Source organism: Anser anser (assembly GCF_964211835.1).
Source record: "Anser anser genome assembly, chromosome: 1".
In the NCBI taxonomy this organism is placed as follows: Eukaryota; Metazoa; Chordata; class Aves; order Anseriformes; family Anatidae; genus Anser; species Anser anser.
The window spans coordinates 215,235,430-215,257,973 of NC_139720.1; the positions used below are offsets into that span (position 1 = coordinate 215,235,430).

A 22,544-nucleotide genomic window follows, 5' to 3' on the forward strand; every position below is an offset into this window, starting at 1 on the left:
GTCACTGCAGTCTCCTTTTTTCCATTATTTTTCATTTAATTGAGTAAGCCACTGGATTTAACTTTTCAGAAGACGTGTTAGGGAGCTGCGTTGTCCCGGTAAGCCCACTCTCACTGGGGGAGCCGCAGTCAGGCGCCGGTGGGCCGGGGGGGACGAGGAGGCCGCCTCCACGAAAGCAAGGTGCTGCCCTCCCTGCAGCTTTCAGAGGGAGCACACCTCGGCTCCTGCAGACGGCACGGGCTTCAGCTTTCGTTTGAAGTTGCAGATCACATCCAGTAATAATAACTATTTTATTTTCATTGTTACCGCATTGACGTAAAGTCGGTTCCACTGTGCTATTTAGTTGAATTCTGGGAGCAGTTATAATCCGGAGCAAAGTCTGGAATCCCCACAGCCCAGGTCGTATTATTATTGTACTCTATGTTTATCTGCATTAAAGTCAATGGAATATTAATTTAACTTAAATACTTGCAGGTTATTGCCTGACTTGTCTTCCCAAATTTCAGAGGTGCTGCAGAAAACGTCCGTATTCAACCTAATAGGTCATTCTTGTGCAGAAAAATAAAAAATAACTAACTAAATAAAAATAACTAACTAATGCTGTAGCATTGCATGGGGTTGTGGTGACCAAAGTGCAGGACCCGGCACTGAGCTGTGTTGAACCTCGTCCCTTGGCCTCTCGCAGCCTCTCCTCACGGCAGAGGTGCTCCAGGCCCTCCCGCACCTCGGGGCCCCGCGCTGGGCTCCTGCCACCAGCTCCAGGCCTCTCTGGCCCCGGGAGCACCCCAGGGGCGGCCTCCCCAGCGCGGAGCAGAGGGGCAGGATCCCCTCCCTGCCCCTGCGGGCGCTGCTTTGCCCCGAGCAGCCCAGGCCCCCCGCAGCCCTCTGTGCCCGAGGGCCCCAGCTGGCTGCCGGCAGCTCGGGGCGACTGACGCCCGAAAGCACGCTCCCTCTCACGGGAGGCCGAAGCTTGTGTGGCCCAGGGCAGAGATCTGCTGGCTGAGGGCTGCTTTAGCAAAAAGGGGGCAAAATGCAATCACGAAACTGGAAGTAGAGGTAAATGCATTTAGCTATAACAAGGTGCAGGTTTTCGGTAATGGCAGTATTTATTACAGCGACTCAGCTAGGGAGATGGTGTAATTTTAGTCTGAGTGGATAAAGCCTGAGATGCTGCAGCTCAGAGTTAGTAGGGCTTTGCCGTAGGAAGTGTTACGTGACAACATATGGATGTAGTAGTAAGGTGAAATATTTTTTACCTCTCCTGTTGTCTAAATGATTAATCGAAGAATAATCCTGCTGTTTCTTCTTCTCCTAGTTCTTGAGAGAGGACTTAAATTACCATGACCCAACAGTCAAGCACAGCACTTTCCATGGAGAAGACAAGCTCATTAGCGTGGAAGATCTTTGGAAGGCCTGGAAGACATCTGAAGGTAAAAAATTAAAAAACACAAGCAAAATGAAGTAACCTCGCTCCACACACACACGCTCCTTGCTACAAAGGTGTGTGTGTACATCTCAGGAAAAACACTCTCATTCTGCTTTTCCTGCCTTCTGCAAGTTACTTTTCCAGCTTCCTTCTTTTGGGCATTTCTGCATTTTTTTGCTCTTGGTACTTTCCAACTGTTAATGCTGGCATCTGAGTATGGCCATAAAAGTATAAATTGTTTTCTTTCTCTACCCCTATAAACGTATTAAAATAGAGCCAAATACTGCCCTATTCCAGTTTCTTCTTTAAATACTAGTTTCAGCTGGTGTTTTATGGGGTAATAACATCCTACATATTAAATAGAGCAGTGTGGGAGTTTTTCTACAGATTGTATTTCCCCGAGAAGAAATTTGCTGAACTTGAGATGCTCCTTAAACTAGTGAAAAGAAGGTAAAATAAATCCTAAAACGCTAAGTGTACATAAATACATTCAACGTAGTTGTGAGCTGCAAGCTTATGAAATGGTTTTGTTCGTCACAGCAGCTTAGTCCAGGGAGGTGGTGAAAGTTCAGTCCCTGGTGGGAAACTCCCTAAAACTTCTGAATTTTTGAAGAAGCTTTTAGGTTCGCTGGTACTTCTTGGCACAATTTCACTTTCATTTTTTCCCTGACCAGAATTTTAGAATTTCTGCTTTGAGAAATCTTAAAACTCACCCCTCCCCTTTCTTTCTGCTTTAGAAACTTTTATTCTTGATATATTGGGGGTTTCCTGTGATCTGTGGCATGGACCATTTCTGCCAGTGACTGCATTTTACTCCTCCTTTGTCCTTTTCTATTCAGTACGCTATTTGTTGCTCTCAAGACTGGGAACATCTTTTTTTCCTGATAGTTTTAGTTGCTGCTGATAATTCACCTGTAGTCTTTTCCCTTCCCTCTGTCCTCCAAGATCAGATAATGTTATGAACACCTATTGCTTGAAAAAATGGGTTTTAGTCTTCTGATGAATTCATCAACTGTGAAGTTTTCCGTTCCTCTTTTGTGTCCTGTACCGTTTGCATGTGATTTGTCAGCCTTGGCTTGTAAATGACCTGGGGATGGGATGTGCTCAGTGTTTTCAAAGCCCTGCGTAGATACAGCCGTAGGCGTGTTCCCACCTCTCACAATCCCAGGAAGACTACATTCTTAGCTATAGCGTTTGAAAGGCTGTTTGAAGGTGCAGTGATTCTGTGCATGGCCCTGGAATTGTTTATCCAGGCCTAGACTCTCTGTCCCATGGAGATGCGCAGCCACGTGTTTAAAATTCTTGCCCAAGCCACTTAAAGCCAGCAGGATGCTAACGAATCGCTCTGCCTTCTGTGTTCAAGGAAAGCCTGGTGTCAGAAATGTTTACTCTATCGTGCGGCTGATTACAGATGACTTTGCCAGAAGCGCATTTCAGTGTTGGTTGGGTAAGCACAGAAGCCATTAGGGGATGGAGGAGACCGTCCCAGGATACTCCCCGGGTCCCTTAATTGCGGAGCTGCTTTCGCTCTCTTCCTGTTTCTGACAAGTGCAGGAAGTGGCATTTCTCTGCGTGCAGCTCCTGTGGTATAACTTCTTGTTGTAGTGAGTGTCATTAGCGCGCTGCTTTTCTTTCTCATTGTTCTGTGTATCTGGCTGATAAAATAAATTACTGGTTCCAAACGTGGTCTCGTTTGGAGACTAATCTGGGCGTTTGAAACCAAGCTGTGGAATAGTAGAAGCTGACGAGAAGGCCAGGGCTCTGTGCGGCTGTGAAGAGCAGCTTTGACACAGCACTCGAGGTGCGTCCAGGACACGTGTGTCCATTTCCCACATCCCTTTTCCAAAAGGTTGGGGTGCTTTTACAACGTCTTGGCTTTGATATGTATAAATCCCTCGGTATGTGTGGCTCTTTGAAGCAGGAGATGGTCTGTGGGTGGGGTGCAGAGCAGGCGCAGCCTCCATCTCTTCGCGCGGCGGACCTGCCCACCCCTCGGGTGGAGCTGCTGGCTTGTTTCTGAGAAACTCCTTCCCACAGTACGAGCTGTGCACATGTAAGCCCCAAAAGCCAGGGCCTTCAGAGGGAAGCTGTGAGCAGAGAAGAGCCGTGAGCAGCGCAGGGGTCGGGGTGCAGGGGGGGGTCCTTCGGGCAAAGCCGAGCACCAGCAGCTGGAGGGAAGAGCTGCTGGAGGCAGGACACGGTGGTGCCACGTGCCGTCGTGCCCCTGCCACGGCCGTGCAGCCCAGCAGGACCCTCTGGGGGCCTCCAGCTTGCAGCAGGTCCGATTAAGCAGGGTGCCCAGGACCCCAGGCACGCTGTGCTGAGGCACGTCACCAGCTGGGAGCTTCGGCGGCTCCTTTTGGCAGGACTTGTCCCCCTGCGCTGCCTGGGGGGCTGCCTGCCACCCCCCGGCCTAGAGCGCTGCGTGGAGCGGCAGCCTGGTGCCTTGGGCCTCTGCGCTTGGCTCCTGGGCAGCAGGAGCTGTCCCCCCACCAGCACCGATGCTCATTGTCGCAAGGATTTCAGAGAACGTTTTCGAGGAGTTCTCTGACAAGCCACTCCAGGCCTTGTGGAGCTCCTGGCCGGGATCAGAAGCTCTGGCGTTTCACCCTGGGTCCTTCAGAGCTCACTTGAGTCCCTGCCTCCCGTGGGCCCCCTGGCCTGGGGGGGCTCCGTGGGCTGTGGGTGCAGCACGGCCGTCCTGCTGCGCTGGGCACGGCCACCGCCACCGCTCTCCCTGCCAGCTTCAGTTTCACGTCTTCCTTCTGGCCACAAAAATGAGTTTCCCACAGTCTGTGGTCCAGGGACTGTAACTACAGGGGGTTCCTTACGCTTTGCGTTTGCTAACATGCATCTGTGAATCACTGTGCAAGTTGATGTGAGGATTAAACCTTCTTTTGAAGCCTTGCTGTCTTTTGCTTAACTCCTGGCTCTCGTCCCGTCAGTTCTGTCATCTTTCTGTTGGAGGCATTGAACTCACCGGGGTGATTTGGAAGATGCTTCTCATATTTGTGGGGCAAATCATTGTTGACATTTAAGACGGGACCACAAAGCTTTGAGTTCAGTGTTGATACAGCCCTTTAAGCCAGTAGTAAATGGGTCTTTTCTCCACTTGGCTGTTGGAAACCGTGTGTGAGTCAGGCAGGAGGACGCGGGGCTGGATGTGTGCGAGGCAGTGACCGTCAGAGTGGGCGTCCAGCCCAGGGCTCTCTGAGTTGCTGGAGGCTGGGTAAATGCCCCACGAACTCAGCCCACACTCAACAAAGGCAGAAGTTGGTAAATTAAAGCATTGCAAAAAAACAACCCCTATGTCCTCTGTAAAATTATGTTGCATGATTTTCTTTGCTTTCACATTGTTCCTGTAAGTACAGCAAAACTAAGGTGGAAAGGCAGAAGCTCCCTTCCCCATGGTTCCTTATCCATGGCATTCGAGCTTTATGTGTCAGCTCAGTGTCGGTGTTAAGTCCCTCAAAGCAGGGCACCCAGGCTGACCTCGCATGATGTAGATCCCTGAGGCAGGTGAGGCCATTGCAGAGGAGAGTTCCCCTGGGCAAATGTGCTTTGTTGGCAGTTACAAGACAGCAGCAATATCACTTGGATGACGGAAAGCTAAGCAGTTTCCCTTGCCACCTGCGTGTACTTTGGGTCTCCCAGAGGATCTCGGCCACTGATATAGTCCTGGTATAATAGCCCTTGAGATTTCATGGCCTCAGTTGCTGACTCACTGCATATTTCATAGGAATGTATCTGTTTAAACTCTACAGATGTTTTCCCTTTGCTGAAGACAATAGGAAGAGGTGTATCTGGGAAAGTAACTGGTTATGCTGTTGTTGCTGACTTGATTTTAGTTGCTTGGTAAAAATACTAAGCTGCTTGCATGTTTTCTACCCACAGTGTATAACTGGACAGTTGACGAGGTGGTTCAGTGGCTCATTACATACGTCGAGCTGCCGCAGTACGAAGAGACCTTCAGAAAGTTGCAGCTGAGTGGACATGCCATGCCCAGGTCAGTGCTCACTGCGTTGTCTTACGAACCTGTGGGATGCATGCCAGGGAGAAAAACAGACTTGAGGTGGCTCATAACATCACGTGAAGTTCATCTGCGTGTGCAGAGCCACGTATAGTTCCTGTTCCGCTTCAGTTACACTTGGAGGGTTTGGCTCTGCTGTCGTGTTCTTTGATTTAGCTGTAAGTGGGCATTTACCTGCTATGGGTGAAAGGAGAGGCTGCAGTTTGAGCGGTGTGGTTGGAAATGCTGTCCATGCTGGTTTGGGGCTAGAGTTCATCAGTCCGCATATGTCCGAGCTGTGTATTCAGAGCTAAAACCCTGAGCTAGAGCAGAACAGATCTAGGTGATGTCCTGGCTCTGCCACAGATTTCCTTCATAATCCCGGTGAAGTCACCAGGCTTCTCTGTCATTGTTCATCGTCCTCAGCAAAGGGATGACCTCTGCTTGCTGGGTCGCATCTAGAGGTTCGGGGTACTTGCTCAGGGGTAGGTGTGTGTCTCTGCACCACCCAGCACTGGTATGTGCTGATGTTAATTCATGTCCCTTGATGCTCCAGCAAAGGAGACTTCAAACCCATGAGATCCTCAAGAGAAGCACTTGCTGTTAGGTGACGTAAGCTCATAACCAACTTGAAAAATCTGAGTGCAGCTTTTGGGGTAAAGGTTATTCTCTCTGTAAAGGAACCTATAAACTGACTGATAAGTTAAAAAAAAAACAGCACTAAAGTGTTCAGGGCAGTGCGTGGTGTGTGCTCAAGTTTCTTCCGTGTGAGAAATATGTTCCTATAGTCCATGAAATCAGACATCAAAGGCTATCAGTATAAATGGATTTAATAAAATAATTATATCAGTAGTTTAGGTTGCCAGGATAAATAAAATAGGCATGGCCGTGTTTTTTTCTCCTCCAACTAAAGCCAAAGATGATCATAGAGTCATAGAATATCCCGAGTTGGAAGGGACCCCTGAGGATCATCGAGTCCATCTCCTTGCTCCACACAGGTCTACCCAAAAATTCAGGCCATATGACTGAGAGCACAGCCAAAATGCTTCTTAAACTCCGACATGATGCTGTTTAACACTTTGATACAGATCTTCTGTATAGGAAACAACATTATTTGAGGGATTTCTTTTGTCCCGATGGTCTAAGCAGGTAGTTTTCTGGTCCTGTTCATCACATTTCTCCTCCTGTAGTTTCCATGTTACTAATTTTTGGTCAGTTATTAATTCAGATGGATATGACCGTGCCTAATTCTTGTTTTTTACAGGCTAGCAGTAAACAACGCTACCATGATGGGAACTGTTCTGAAAATGACAGACCGAAGCCACAGGCAGAAACTGCAGCTGAAAGCTCTTGACACTGTGCTCTTTGGGCCTCCTCTCTGTAAGTAACACTGCAAACCTCAGCGGCTGTTAAGTGAGAGGAGTCGTATCTGCTCAGCATCAAACAGCGAAGATACATATCAGCGTGATCCAGAGTTTATGCTGTTTAAATTGTTGCTGGTATGATTAGCCAGAAACAGCAACAGGTTGCCTCTGGTTTGACCCAGCAGCTCTGTAGGCATCCTGCCACATAGCGTTGTGTTTGTCTGATGGGCCTCTTGCAGGCGTGGGCTGCATTATCCTGCTGGGATCTCCCGTGTCTGTAGGATAAACCCTTCTGTCCTTTCCATTAATCGCAGTGCTGGCCCTGTGGCCCAGCGGTGCATTGGCAGCTGTGCGTTAACACATCTGTGGGTGGGAGCCGCCCTGCATCCACCTGAAGCAGCTGCCTTCAGGTGGAACTGCAGGCTGTCGGGCTCCTGGCTGCAGATCTCCTCCAAACCAGCAGAACAGCAGCGTTTAGGATGAATGAGAGCAAGGGACTGAGTTCTTTTGATGCTGATTACAGGCTTCTGTTGATGATCTAGAAGCGCTCTGATGTTTATCTCAGCGCTGCTTGGGGCGCTCCTTTTGCATTCATTCTGTCTGCCTCATGTCTGCCGTCTCTTTATTAAATGTACTTCTTGTGTCTTTCCTACTTATTCATGTTTTCCTCTTTAGCTTTTGATGCTTTTGTGAGGTAAACGGAAGCCTTGCTTGATCAGGGGCCTGTTTTGCTTGGCATCGTGCAGAGGTGATGGATTTTAAGGCAGGCTGTATTGCCTGCACACGTCTTGAGCCCTCTTGCAGAGTGCTCATCTTTCCCTTTTAGTCATCTTGTACCCACTGTGTGAGAGGTTTTAAAAAATGAATACAAAGGGGTGCTTTCTCACCATAGAGCAAATACAGTAGTCTGGATGCAAATTCTGGTTCAGGAACTGCCATGGTTTCAGTTGCTGGCAGCTGGAAATATATACCATCAGAAATACCACTTCCTCTGTTGTTTGTGTGGTTTTTTAAGCGTCTGTTACTGCCCACTGTTGGCAGCACCAGACAGGATGGTTGTACCAGATAGTCGGCAGTAGCAGACGGGATGTACCTTGGCTCTGCACAACGTGGACATGCTAACAACCTCACAGAGAAATTGATTTTTTTTGGCCCTTTTCCAGACTTCCCATGATGCGCTCCCCAGCATTTGGGCTGTGAGAAGTGATAAGGTGCTTCCAAAGTCCAGCTGTTGGTGCAGCTAGTGCAGTCGCTTCTTGTTTTCAGTCTGTATCCAAATTCCTGAGAAGAGGCACAACAAGGCAAATCCTGGACAAACTGGCTGCTCTGAGTAAACCGGGTGAAATTTATGAGGCTTGGAGGAGACACGAGCCGACTGAATGAGACGTGTAGGTTACACAGCCAGCCATTTTCGCTCCCCGTCATTACAAAACACGAACTCCCTCGGGGAGGGTTTCCTTTTTCATTCGCGGGCCTGTCAGTCGCGGGCCTGTCAGTCGCAGGCCCGTCAGTCGGCCTGCCCGGGGCAGCCCCCGCTCTGCCCTTGCCTTGCGTTGGTTCCTGCTGGCAGCGTCAGGGCTCGGAGGAGGAACCCGGCAGGCAGTTGTTAGATGCTCTGTAAATGGCAGAGTAAATTGCTTTTAATGATTCCAGGTCAGTGGCTGCTCTCTGTGTTAGAGGTACTGCTGCGCTGTCGTGGCACTGTAACACGAGCCTCCGGTCACGCAGATTAAAGTGCGCGGTGAGCTGCCCTTGGTGCGTTTCAGATCAGTGTTCACAGCAGGTTGTGTGGGCTGCGAGCCTGTGGTGGTTTTACCCAGCTGGGCGCCGAGCTCCACCACAGCCGCTCGCTCACTCCCACCCCTCAAAGAAAAAAAGGGAGAAAATGCGATGCAAAGGGCTCAACGGCTGAGATAAGGACAAGGAAATCACCCAAATGTTATTGTCACGGGCAAACAGACTCAGAACAGGGAGATTAATAAAATTTATTGCTAACAAGACAGAGCAGTGAGAAACAAACCAAAAAAAAAAAAAAAAACACTCCAACACCTTCCCCCCATCCACCTCTTCCACCTCCTCCCCCTGACCAGTGCAGGGGAACGGGGACTGGGGGCTGCGGTCAGTCCCTGACGCTTCGTCTCCGCCGCTCCCTCACGGTCCCTCTCTGCCCCTGCTCCCCGTGGGGTCCCTCCCACGGGATGCCGTCCTTCCCGAACTGAGCCTGCAGGGGCTGCCCACAGGCTGCAGCTCCTCAAGAACTGCTCCCACACGGCTCCGTCCCACGGGGTCCATCCCCCAGGAGCAAACTGCTCCAGCACGGGTCCCCCACGGGCGGCAGCTCCCCCCAGACCCCTGGTCCTGCGTGGGCTCCTCTCCACGGGCTGCAGCTCCGGCCCGGGGCCTGCTCCTGCGGGGGCTCTCCATGGGCCGCAGCCTCCTCCAGGCCACATCCACCTGCTCCACCGGGGGCTCCTCCACGGGCTGCAGCGTGGAGATCTGCTCCGTGTGGGACCCGTGGGCTGCAGGGGGACAGCCTGCTCCACCAGGGGCCTCTTCACGGGCCGCAGGGGAACTGCTGCTGCCTGCCTGGAGCACCTCCTGCCTCCTGCTGCACTCACCTTGGGGGCTGCAGGGCTGCTTCTCACTCCTCTCTCCAGCTGCTGTTGTGCAGCAGTTTTTATTTTCCCTTTCCTCAGTCTGCGCTCCCAGAGGCACAAACAACATAGCTTACTGGCTCGGCTCTGGGCAGCAGCTGAAACTGGCCCTTATCTGACATGGGGCAGCTGCTGGGCTCTTCTGGACAGAATCACAGCAGCCCCCCGCTACCAAAACCTTGCCATGTAAACCCAATACAGTACCGATCGGGTACGTGAATCCTTTAAGCTTTTAGCTGAAGTAGGGATTTAACGCTTTTTAGATGGCAATATTTGCTATTTGGTAGTTAACTGAATGGATTTGTCTCTGGTTTATTGTGGTGAGAACTCGCTTATCTAAAGCTAATTTCTTGAGACATTGATTGCAAAGCAGCAGTTCGCAGCAGCCATTAGCAATCAGCAGTGATTCAGGAAGTACTCAGTGACCTTTTAAGCTGCAGAAGCTGCTCTTCTTGCTCAAAAATAGATTTAGTGGTTTCAGATGCATTCCAGTTATTGTTCTTTTTGTTTGGTCGGTGAAGGTGGTCTCCTACGCTCCCTGCCGCTGCAAGGGAAGCTCCCAGCAGTGGGATGTGGCTCACAGGTGCAGGATCTTAAGGGTTTTTCTTCTCTCTTAAAGATGCTCTTATACCTGCAATGCATAGGAAGTAATAAATAAAACCAGTCCAGACTGGAGTACCATGGCTGCTTCCTTCAGACTCACAAAACCAGACGTCTCATTGTCAGTGGGGATTACAGCCCAAGTACCACGGCATTGTTTCTCATTCTGCCCCATAAAGTCGGGGAAACTTCCTTGTCCTGAGGCTAAAAATCTTCTCTGATGTCTCCTGTAGTTTGGTGCAAAGGCTTCAGCAAGCATCAGTTAGCCGATGGGCCGCCTGGCCGGTTTGCTCGCTGATCAGCAGACTCCTGTGGTCTCACGAAGGCTCATTTTCTGTGCCAGACTCCAGACGTATGATTCCTCTCTTCAAAGAGGTCTGCTCACTTGCAGGGCTACAGCTCTGTAATTAATCCGTTGCAAAGGAGTATGGTGAAATTACAAGCCGAGCAAGATGAACTGATTGAGTCTTCTGTGTCTGTGTTCCTTTGTTTTCCTGTTCCTTAGTTCAGAAATTCATCCAGGACCAAATATCACAACTTCAGGTGAAATAGGGGAGGAGAATTTAAGAAAGCAAGCAGTGAAATGTAAAACCATAGGGTTTTCTTTCTGAATAGTGAATTTAAATTTTTATTCTTAACTCTCACGTAACAGAGACTCGGTTGTACGTCTTCTCACATATTGCCCAAGGCACCACTGTTGTATGAGTTTGGATTGCAAGGTGGGCGAAGTGCCCCGTCCAGAGTTACCCACCTGGTGACTGCTGGTCACCTCCCCAGGGGCCGGGGAAGCGAGACCCACGTTGCCCGCGAGGTGTCAGGAGGAGTTTCTGTAGCTCTGCTTCCCAGGGCAGAAGGCCACGAGGCGTAATTCGGTCCAGGAGGCTCCAGCAGCTCTCTGAATCCCGGGGCCGGTGCTTCCCTGGGCTGCTGGCAGAGCGGGGTGCAGGCAGGGGGGCTCGCCCCAGTGCTGCTCTGCGGCGCACGCGGGTGCCTCCGGTTCCTGCAGTGCTTTGCTGGCATCCTCAGAGTGCGAGGTGCGTGTCTGCTCCTGCCTCAGCCCTTCTCCTTTTTACTAGGGACTAGTAGTTGTCGTCCTGAGTATTAGACCTTTATTTATTGGACGCCTGCGTGCACAGCGACGGAAGCACAAGGATGGGTTGCCTGGAAGAGGAGACGTTTCCCGAACAGACGTGGCACTCCTTGAAGGTTTCTGGATGAACTTACCTTTTTTTGTTTTTCACTAAGTGTTTATTTCTTTGGTGTCCACTCTGGGGTGGACAAAGCCACCTGTCCTTTGGTAGAGCTTCGTATGGCTGATTTGTTCTGTTTGTTGTAATTAGAAGTGTATTTGACAAGTACTTTGAGACCCGTTTAAACATTATTTGTTTAAAGCAATAGAATTTCTTAACCAAATACCAGATTGATTTATCACTGCGAGATTTACCATCCTCTTTAAATATTTACAGTTAAATGGATTGTGTTTAGATTACCTGCACCTATACAGAAAAGCAGCTTTGTCCCGTTAGGACACTTCCTAAGTGACTTTTGTGCTTACAAGTCAGTCAGCGCTGTGTCAGTCAGCGTAGTTTTCTCTGTCCATGTGACGAACACCTGTTAAATAAGCTGTGGCTTTTTTTAACAATAGCTAGGAAGATAAAAACCCAGGGGGTGTGGTTGGTGTTAAGACATCCTATTGTCCTCAAAATCAGCAAATCTTTAAAAGGTGTAAGGTTCTTCACCGGGTTATGTTGTGAGTCCACTAGCAAACAGAAAGGTGTTCAAGCACTGGAGGAAAGACCCAGTCTCGATACAAAGACAAGAATGATAGGTGCCTTCAGGGAGATGTAGAAGACTGTTGGCTTGGTTTTTAAAGGAGGCGTGCGTTTTGTATTTGGTTTTATGCTGTTGTACCTCAAGCAGCTGCAGCTGGAGCTTTTCTTCTTTCCTGTGTTGTCTGAAAACATCTGCTGCTGCACGTGGCAGGCTGCATCGCAGGTCTGAGTAGTTCCCACAGAGGAATCAAAAAATCAGTAATTCCCATGTGTAGTTTTTTCTGGTACTTCAATTTCAGTGTTAATAACTGGTGTGGAATTCACTGAGAATGTAGATTTCTTTTGTTTTATCAATGCTAATGTAAGTTGCTTAAAAATTGCTGTTTTTCCTATAACCCAACCAGGTTTTATTCCCAAAGTAAAACTTTGGGAAACTTTCAGTTTGAAAATTGAGGCTTTGAATTTGTGTCATTCACGGTGGGACACTTGTTCAAGAAAGTTCAGGTTACTCTTACATCTTTACTATTGCATAGCTTCTTACCTTGCTTCTTTAAAACATAAAACACGGCAGCGCTGCAAACCCAACGCGGCGTATTATCGTCCTGCAGTCACCTGCACGCCTACCGTGGGCTTTGGCAAAACGGTGTCTGTTCTTCCTCCTTGCCTCCCACAAATAAAAAGAAGAAAAGCACAGAAACCGGTGTCCCTGGTGCCGGCTGCTCACCCCGCAGTGTTTGTACCCGTGGTGCTCTTGGCGCTGTCTGGCAGCTGAGGTTCACCTCTGAAAACTGCTCGAGACGCTACACAGTCGGCTTCTGCCATGGGGCATTAGACAGGCTAAATAGCTGGAACAGCAGAAAGTCCTGGTACGGCGAGATAAAAACAAGAAAAGGGAGTGTTCAGGGGTGATCCTGTGCTGCAGGGGCACCGCACGGGTGCCCACGGGTGCCCTGCGCCAGCCCAAGCCTGGCGGGTGCGTGGTGGGGCGAGGCTGCCAGCCGCGGCCGAAGGAACCGATCAATCCACGCGCCTCGTGCAGGAACCAGAGGTGATGTTAAACGTGAAAAACGCCGCCTCTTTTGTTTGACATAGGTCTTTGGAGAAGGAGAAGAACACCTCCCTGTTCTTTGCCCCACGCTGTGCACCGGAGCCTGGGGTCTGCGCGCAGAAACCAGCTGCAGTAACCGCGGGCAGCTCGTCTGCACTGGGCCTGTGCTGGAATAAGTCACGTTCCTCTGGGATAGTTGTTGTTAGAAAGGCAGTAAGCAGAAGAGGAGTTCTGGCACAAAATACCTGATCCGGAGCAGTTTTTGTTCGAGCACTAGTTCTGCCAGCTGGCTCGTGCTGGCCAGCCCTGAGAGCCTGACAGCGACTACAGGTACGCGCCGTCTGTACGCGGGGGAGCTCGCAGGGTCCGACGCCCGTGGCAGCGTGTGGAAGCCGTGCCCGTGACGCTGATCAAACCAAGCGTGATCCCAGCACCTTGGGCGTTTCGTGGGGCTACACCAGCGTGCGTGAGCTGAGTGTTGGCGGTCTTGTGATTCACGTACGTGTGGCTGAGAGCGGCCAGGCTCACGCTGTTGGAGGCAGGTGAGGTTGTAGAGAAGTAGACGTGGTTACTGCGATTCTGAATGCATCTCCTCATGTTGTGCTGGCACTTGGAAGGAAACAGCGTGTGCAGCCGTCCCGTCCCGCCTGGCACGCCACCAGCCCCCCGCGGCAGCGCTTCCAGCAGACCCCGACAGAGCCCCTCCAAGGATTTTACTAAAATGCAATTTAAGCTATTTGGAAACTATAATCATTCATCTGCTAAATTCCAGGCACTTCTGTTAGCAATTTGGGGAATATGGGTGGGTTTGTTTTTTCAGTGTGGTTTGGTGGCAGGGGGGTAGCATTGTGCACAGCAAACCAATGTGCGTTCTGGAAAGGGACTTGGTGAAATGCTTGTCGGGGAAACCCCACTTAGTTGCAACAATAGCTAATGAATATGCTTTATCCTGTTCATTTCTGAGTACGTTAATGGTGCTGAGAACTCCATTTGTGGAAAAATAATTGGCAGTTTGTGGTAAATACTGTTTTTTGTGAACGTCAGTACAAAATGTAACAGCTGTACTTCTGTCCTTTCTCCCCCTCCTGAAGTCCATATGGAGAGTGCACGTGTCTGCAGCCCGCCTGCTCTGCGAGGCGACGGGTTGAATCCGACCACGGGTTGGATCTAAAATATCCCGGGAGCTGTCACAGAGTAGGAGAGTGCACAAACTGGGGTAAAGTAATCAAGTTTCAGACGATCTGGATTTTTATTTAGCATTCTTTGAATCACTTGGAGGCAGCGGCCAGGATGTCCGTCCGAGCTGGTGGCCCTGGCCCTGCTTGCAGTTGATGGGAAGAGGCAGCCAGACTGCTCGTCGTTACCCACACGCTTCTTCCCAGGAATGAAGACTAATTCTTCTGGTGAACCTGCATTCCTACAGAGCTGTAGGAAGCAAAAAGGCAACATTCACATCGAAGCTGAGTTTTCCTTATTTTTTCCTTATCTGCTTGTCTTCAGTGAAAGCTGCCGAAGAGGAAGGATGTTTGCCAAGCGGCTGCGTGGTGTGGCTGGCAGCTGTTGGCACTGGAAGCAGGAGGAGGCTGTGAGTCAGCGCGGGCTGGGTTTGGTCGGTGTCTCACGGGGCTACACCTAGCACCCCAGGCTAAGGCAGGCTGGAGCTGCCCGGCTGGGAAGGCAGTTGTGCTGCAGCCGGCTGGGCAGAGCAGGCGGTGGGAACGGTGAGGGAAACCTGCAAAGGGGAGGAGAGCTTGAGTATTGTGGGAGGACAGAAAACAAGTCATCTGAACGAGTCGCCCTAGCGGTCTTCTCAGAACGTGAAATAAGAGGGATTTGAAATGATGCATGTGCAGCAACTTGCCAGAAGCTGCTTCTTAGGAAGAGGATGTTGTGATAATCCATCCGGAACGCGAAACGGGGCCAATATGAGTCTTGTTTATTTCTTTAGCGTTGAGTTTACAAGTGAGTGTTTTCAGAGGGTGACTGAACTCTTCTGTGGCGCATTAGGTGATGCGCTAGGTGACAGAGAAGGTGGCGAAGGTGCTTGGATGGCCTCCTGGCCGCCCTGGGGGGCTCCCAGAGCAGCCTTGTCCATGACCCGCGTCGGCCGGGTGCAGGGCTGCTGGCGCGCAGCCACATCCCACGGTTCCCTTCGCCTTCGAGTAGAATGGTTCAGCTGGAGCGAGGACATTATTCCTCTTCATTCTTACATTTGTGCACACACAGAGGTCGGTGTGCTGTTTGTGTGTTTAAGCAAATTAAAGCAATTAATACTGCAATGGAGTGCTGGTGGGCTGGGCAGAGCAATAGCTACCAGGCATTGCTGTTTATTGATTAAGCACTTCAAGTGACAGGTGGCACTGATTACTTTCCAGCAATAGATTAACTAATGAATTCCAAAGGGAAATTTCACTCCTACTTGAAAAACTGTCCTAAGGCAAAAGGTTATACACATCTCCATAAGCTGTATCGGTATTGCTGAGCCAAGATTTGTATTTAATCCATTTCTGCTGGAACTCTGTTAATCTTCTGACAAATGGGAGGTGATTTTTCCTTAGCTTCAAGTATTGCAGGCTAAAATGAGAGCAGTAAAAAGGAAAAAACCAAGCAGCACAAGCTGAGATGTGTCACTCTGTCCATGATCTGTGCCTGTGCCCCTGGGCACCTCCTGCACCCAGCCCCGGGCTGAGCCCCAGCCAGCGCTGCATCGCCTGCTGCTTCTTCGTGCCCGCTGCCGTCAGTCCAGCTTTAGGACCACGTGCTGTTCGTCACCCCTCTGAAGTTTAATGCAGCCTAAACAGTTGGTCAGGAAGAACAAAATGGAGCAAAGCGGCATAAGGTTACCCAGAGGTGACCTGAGCAATGTAGGTACTGTACTTCAATGAGCTGCTGCTGCTGCTGCCACAGCCGAGCTGGGGCGATCAGCTGTGTTCGCCCCAAGCCTCTTGCAGAGACAGGATCGAGGTGGTAGCTTAAACTTCCTTTGCTGGAAATCCGTAAGTGGTCGTGTCTCGTGTGCGGCAGGCTGGGAACGCGACTGCTTGCAAGCGCCAGTTTCCGGGTGGTAGTGCAAGCACTTTTCTTCAGCAGTCCCCACCCAGAAAGAAAAACACCAGCTGAGGACAGGTAATGGGAGGGCCGTAGAGGAGAATGCTCTGAGGTATCCATCTGTTTCAGCGAGAGGCTCTGGTCAGCGATACCTGAGAACCAGTGATGCAGGTGGGACATCCTTTGTATCGCCAGCCTGCGGCACCGGGGACTCCCTCGGCTTTCTCATTTTTCTCCAGGGCAGCATCTGCAGTCATGGCTTCACTTCTTAGTAAAACCACGGGAGGATGTGCTGCATCACCCAGGGGTTGCACGACCATCATATGTTAAGTGGACAACATCTGTCAGATGGAGTGGGGGAGGCCTATTTGCGTCCTGAGCCAGCACTCTTACTGCTTGCTGGGTGAACGCGCTGCGCGCTTCTGGTCCCTCCTCTGCCCGTGTCCGTAGCGGTACTGCCAAGGCAACGGCCTGAGCTTGCAAGCTGTTTTTTTTTTTTGGCGCATCTTCTCCTCTTAAAATGCATTTATAGAAAGAAGTTAAACTAATCAAAGATTTTTGCGTCATGTTTGCATTTTTTCCTGTGTTCTTCAGGCCATCTGTCTGCTCCAGAAGCTCTCAGTGTTTGCATGCAGAATATCCATTATGTCACAGCAGCTGATTTCTGTAAACCCAGGGTACCGTCCTTCTTTACATGCGTTTCTCGTGCTGGCTGACATGCACTCCTTGTCTCTGGCTTTCTCTCAGCTAGAGCAGTTCCTACCGGCCACAGATGCCGGCAGCCCGTGTGAGTAACCCCAGAAACGATCTCTGCGGGCGAGGGTGACCCCGTTACGCTGACGCACTTTGAGGCCGGTTTCGCTCGCAGCAGCCGGGGAGCTGCAGAGGCCCCACGGCGAGGCTGTGCCCGGAAAGGGCCAGGGGATGGATGGGGACGCCGGGAGCAGGGTCGGGCTCCAGCACGGGGACACAGCCAAGAGCAGGGAGAGCAGTAGATGTCACTGGTAATTAGGTCCGCGTAACGAATCCCTTATGAAGCGGTCAGAGGGGAGTCAGGGCATACGCATCTGTCATCTGCTGCTGGTGGGAAAGCCCCTTGTTAAAAGCCCCATCTTTTCTGCTTTAGGCACGTGTCAGTTGTTCTCTGCCTAAAAAATAAATCAGAAAGACGAGGTCTAATACAAGGCTTTTTTCCTTATAGCAGATGTAATGCCCTTACTACTGCTAAATATCTATTTTTCTCTCTCTCCGGTTTGAACCTAGCTTCACGTGCTCTTGGCCTTTCCTTCCTGTTTCAGACTGCATGGACGAGAGCTAACGTGGAACGCTGTCTTCTAGACGTGAAGTTCTGTAGAGGTGACAGATCTATCAGAACCCAGAATGCCACGTGATGGCATGGTTTGGCGTGGCATTCGCATCGTCTCCTGCAGCTCTCTTTGTGGTTCAGGCCTTTTTTGAGCCCCCCCACCCTGCCTGCATCCCCCTGGGTGCTGCACCCAGCTGCACGCGGCGTCCCCGCAGCCATCCTCGCCAGTCCCCGGCTTAGTCCTCAGCCCGAGGCTGCGCCCGCCTTCACACGCCGCTTATCTGAGGCCTTTGACTAGGAGTGACTCGTCTTGGCCTGATGTTCTCTGTGGTGCGTGTTTGTGTATGTTTGTATTCCTCATGGTCCTGGAATTTTTTGTCTGTGGCTTGCAACCAAAACGCGGAGGAATCCCTGCATCATTTACATCACGGCTTCAGGATGTGAAAAGGAAAACGTTGACCTAACGTGCCTTCCGTGCTTGATATTCTTCCAGTCCCCGCTTTGTCTCTTTGCTAGCACATCCCAGGTACATCATTTATTGGAGATGCGTGGGACTGCGCGAGTATTCCATCCCCGCCCCATCCCGAATTCGGTCAGATCCAGCTGTGTGTTTCTCCCAATTAAAGCTCTCAACATCCTCCTCTTCTGCTTCTTCATCATCTCTTGCATACCTGCAGCGTTTGTTTTCTTTGTCTCTTTCATGCCCTGTTGTTTCTGGATCATGTGTCTTGACCTAAAATAGAGGTTTACTGGCAATGACGTAGGCGTGAGTTAAAGTAAATGTCTTGTGTACTGGTACCTGATTTCACTAGATTTCGCTAGGGCGTAAAGAGATTTTGGGGTATAATAAATATTGTTCTTGCCTCAGGTTTGAGATTCCTCATCACCCTCATTGCTCTAAATGGCAAGTAATTTTTATAAAAACTTTTTATTAAAGGTTTTGACAGGAGACGTGACACAAATTATTTCTCAGCAGCCTGAGAAATGTATTTAGACCTATTCTTATCAGGTGAAGTCTCTGCTTCTCTTACAAATTTACTGGTTTTTGAGTTTCCTGGGAAAAAGAGAACAGATTCTTACGCCTTTCTCTGTAGCCTGTCTTTGGATTCCTCACAAAATTACGGAGAACACAAATGCTGTCTGAGTGGAGCAGGGAGCATATCTGAATTAGAAATGAACGTATTAATTTACTGCTCAGAAGCAGAGCAGTTATGTATTCCTCCTTCCCATTTGAAGGAACTACTCTGCTGCCCCTGGATAGCTCTTTGTCTTACTGCCCGTGTGGGTGTTTTACCGTGTTTCAGTATCCCCGATGAGAGGCTTCAGATGCGATCTTTCAGAGCCTTAACTGTGAGTGTAAGGTGATAAACACCCATGTGGAATGCAAAGGGCCAGTTAGGCAATTCCCTCTTGCGTTGTGCCGAGATGCTGCTTAGACCTAGGCATTATGAAAGCTTTTAAATGCTTGCACAAATTAAAAGGAAGGGAAGTGAAAGCCCTAAATTTGCTTTGTCATTTTGAGGGAGGATTTTTTTTTTTCTTTCAAAAAATGTTTGCTAATTGTATTTTAAGGTAGCAAAGATGAATTTGAGGCCCTGGAGGCCTTTCTGCTCTACATTTGAAATACTTGGGAAGGCAGTAACGTGTTCGCGTTACTTCAAACTGTGTCAACATTTTGTTGGCAGAGATCCATCTCAAATTTAGTGAGATCAACAAGTCTCGCAAGTCTCTAAAACGCCAATTGAGGTGGAAGGGCTTTTGGGGGAAACTTGCAGTGAGAGCACCGCAGTCGTCTTCGTCCTGCTCAGATCATGAGAAAGTACTCAACGTGTCTTCTTACCTGAAAACAGAAAGCTGAGGGATTTTGCTTAAGCCGAAGGAGCCGGCTTCACAAGGACACAATGGAAGTTGCCCGGGAAGTGTTCCAGCAGCGGTTTGCAGAAATGTTCTCAGCGCCACGTGTGAGGGTCCAGAAATGAGAGGTGCTCGGAAACCTGCAGCCCAGCCGGGAGCTTGTGCTTAGTCCGTTTGTGCAAGTTCATCTGAGGTCCTCACCGAAGTGCATGGAAAGGAAGGGACCGAAGCAGAGGTGAAAGTCGAGACCTTCTCGACTCGAGGCTCGCCCCAAACCCTGCGCTGGCTCTGCCTCGGGGCCCCTGGGTGGGCGCTGAGGGCTGATGTGGGCTCTGCGCTGCCGCCTGCAAATGCATCCTTCAAATGCCGCCTTCAAATGCGCCTTCATGCACGCGTGCATGGAGGAGCACGTGGAGAAGCTGGGACAGAAGCTGGCAGCCTGGCTGCTGGCGGCAGCACGGCACGGCACGGCACGCTGCTCCTCGGGCAGGGCTGGCTGCTGCAAACCACTTGCAGGGGGCTGCACGCCGGGGTGGGGAGCCTCCCGTGCTGCTCGGGGCGCAGTGCGTCTCGTGCATGCGGAGCTGAGGTTTCCTTTAGCCCGGGTGCAGGACAGAGGGAGGGCTGTCGCATCAACTCAGAGGACGTGGCGTTCCTGGCTCCTTTCAGAGTAGCTGTGAGATCTCATTGATGAATTGGCTGGCACTTCCACGACTGAGCCCTGCCGAGGTGTCAGCGCCCTGCCTGCTGGCCGCGCTTGTCTCAGAGCCCAGCGAGGAGCCGGCGGCCCCGAGTCCAGCGGAGCCGTTTCCAGTTAACTCCTCTCGCGGGCAGCAAGGGGAGCGGGGAGGTTGCATGCATGCAGCTCTTGGTTTAAAAACCTCTGCTCCTATTTCAGGTGAAGCAAAGAGGTTCTCTGGTTGCCTGTAACTTTTTTTCAATTCCCCCTTCGGCTGCCAACCTAAGTTGTCCCATCGGAGGTGTTCGTCTGAGCACCGGGAGCCGGAGATGACAAGCAGAGTGTCGGGGCTGGCGTGGTTTGCTCTCACATAAACCCTCACTCACGCTCACCTTCCTGTTCTACATCTGCATGAACGCTGATGTAAAAACCTCTGGGTCTTCAGGGAGTTTTAGAGGAACCTGTGCTGAGAAGCCGTGTTGGCTTGCTGGTACTTCGAGTGTTGTATGGAGTGGCTGAGCCCCACGTGTGCCTGCCCTGAGGCACGTAAATCTTGATATCAAAGCTAGGATAAAAACGGCTCTACCTGTAACAGAAAGGAATTAGGGTTAAGAAATTAGGGTTGCTGTAACTGGGGTAGCGGCTGAATATGGAATCACGGCTAGCTTCACTGAGCTCATCATTTCATCTGTAGCTTTCTTGGTACCTCCTTGTTCGAGATTTGCTAAATAGTAAAAAAAAAAAAAAAAATCTGCTTCAAACGTGTTCTTGGAGTTGTTTTTTCAGCACCTAAGAAAACAGTTACTTTCTTCTGTTCTCTCCTGCATCCACACTTTGAAGTAACTGTTCTGCTAAGTGTTGAAAACGGAGGGGTTCAACACCGAGTTGTAATTCTGATGGAAACTGTTTGACGGTTTGAAACTTGATCTCCCTCTTCTCTGGGATCACAGTCAGATTTTTTCGACAAAGTCGCTTTCTTACCTCTTATGCCTCTGTGCTCTCTGGTATCTGCGTGGTATTGCCCTAAAAACAGCTGTTCCGATGGTTCATACACGGGAGCTATCATGTGTTATGTAACTCCAGGCATGTTATAAAACTTTGAATTTCATCTTTCAGACTTTTTTTTTTTGCTTCCCCATTCAAATTGAATAAACGTTGACACAGTCCTTGTTTTCTAAGTATTGATGTAGCTCATCTTTTCCCTTTGTTGTGGCACCTGGGTCACAGTTTCTTCCAACACCACCGTAAGTTCGCGCATCCAGCTACGGTGCAAGCAAAAAACGGCAGAGTTAATCGTTTGTTCTCTCTTTGAATTCAGCGGTGTCTCTGCTTCTCTTCCAGTGACTCGTCACAACCACCTGAAAGACTTCATGCTGGTGGTGTCTATTGTCATCGGAGTGGGTGGCTGCTGGTTCGCCTACATCCAGAACCGCTACTCGAAGGAGCACATGAAGAAGATGATGAAAGACCTCGAGGGGCTTCACAGAGCTGAGCAGTCTCTCCATGACCTTCAGGAAAGGTAAGCTCTCTGTGTCCGCCCAGTTGGAGCATTCAGCTGGTGATCTTTCCTGCAAAGTTATTCCTCGTTTAGATCTCAAGCAAGACTTTCTTCCCAGCTGTCATCCTTTAGTGTGGCAGTCGCCTTCTGGTGCTGTGTACCACAGTCGGCACCTTCCCGAGCAGTTGCAGCAAACCTGCTAACCGGTCTCCATAGCCCGAATGGGTGCATGGCTCTCAAATTAATTTTCTAGTTTGCATATGAAGATGTGTGCATGCTCACTTGACCTGCTCTTTTGAGGTTAGTTAAGTGTTAATTGAGTTAAGCCAGTGCTCTTATGGCGTACCATGTGAAGGTTTGAGTGGTAAGAACTTCCTGGCGTTACTGGCGTCCTGAATTTGTGCACTGAAGCCACTTGAGCAAAGTGACGTCTGGCACGCTGCTGAGAGGTGGACCCGAGGGCATGGTGACATGTAGCCGAGCACGGCTGTGTGTGCTCACCCGGAGGTTGCTAACGAGCAGTTTCATTTCCTTTCTGTCTTGTTTTTATGTTAGTTTTAGTTTTTTAGTTCCTGTTCTGCTCTGATTGCTGGCTCTAAAAAATTGTTTCTGAGTGTCGAGGAGATCTTGACTCCATACATTTTTGTTGTTGCTGGCACATGAGAGCGCTCTCCTTCCCCTTGGAAGTTCGGTGCTTTAAGGTGTAAAACATCAAACTGAGAACAACTGACTCGAGCGCTCCTTCAGGGCCTGACAGTGCTCTGCCACTCGAGTTCTGTTGCAGTCTCTTATTCTAAACAGGTACTTCCTACGCACTTACCACAGTTAGGTGTATAGCAGCAGTGACATGTACGGTGGTTTCTACTCCCAGTCCGACTCCTGTTGAAAATATATCAGGACTTCCCCTCTACACTTAAGATTACAGTGTAAGCCTGCACCTAAAAGGGAAAACGAGCCTCTTAAAGGCATGTAAAGTCATCCAGTTCACGTAGAACTTGTCATCCAGGTTGTTTCACTCCGGGTTTTGGCCATCAGGAAGCGTACTGATAGAGTGGCAGCAGTCAGGAGAGGAATTACACATCCTCTCTTGGATTCTTCTTCGAGCTGCGTGTAGATGTCAGAGCTTCCCTGCCTGCACAGTAATACCTAATCCAGGAGTGTTCCCTGGAAGAATGAAAAAAAACACGTGGGGGGGTATTAAGTATGAGTGGGGGAACTGTAGGCACTTTGGCAAAATACCGTAGCCTAAGGAATGTAACCTGTAGTCACAGAAATTATTACAGTGG

The 22,544-nt window shown here is 50.0% G+C and overlaps 1 protein-coding gene across 4 annotated transcripts in view; it reads left to right on the plus strand.

Moving 5' to 3' along the window:
- Positions 1-22,544, plus strand: part of STIM1 (stromal interaction molecule 1) — a 94,316-nt gene that overhangs the window by 45,698 nt on the left and 26,074 nt on the right. For all 4 annotated transcript variants that reach the window (XM_083816966.1, XM_083816967.1, XM_083816969.1 and 1 more), the window contains exons 3-6: positions 1,316-1,430; positions 5,321-5,432; positions 6,700-6,815; positions 21,102-21,279. In XM_083816966.1, coding sequence (XP_083673092.1) covers positions 1,316-1,430; positions 5,321-5,432; positions 6,700-6,815; positions 21,102-21,279 — 521 coding nt within the window. The remainder of the gene's footprint in view (positions 1-1,315; positions 1,431-5,320; positions 5,433-6,699; positions 6,816-21,101; positions 21,280-22,544) is intronic.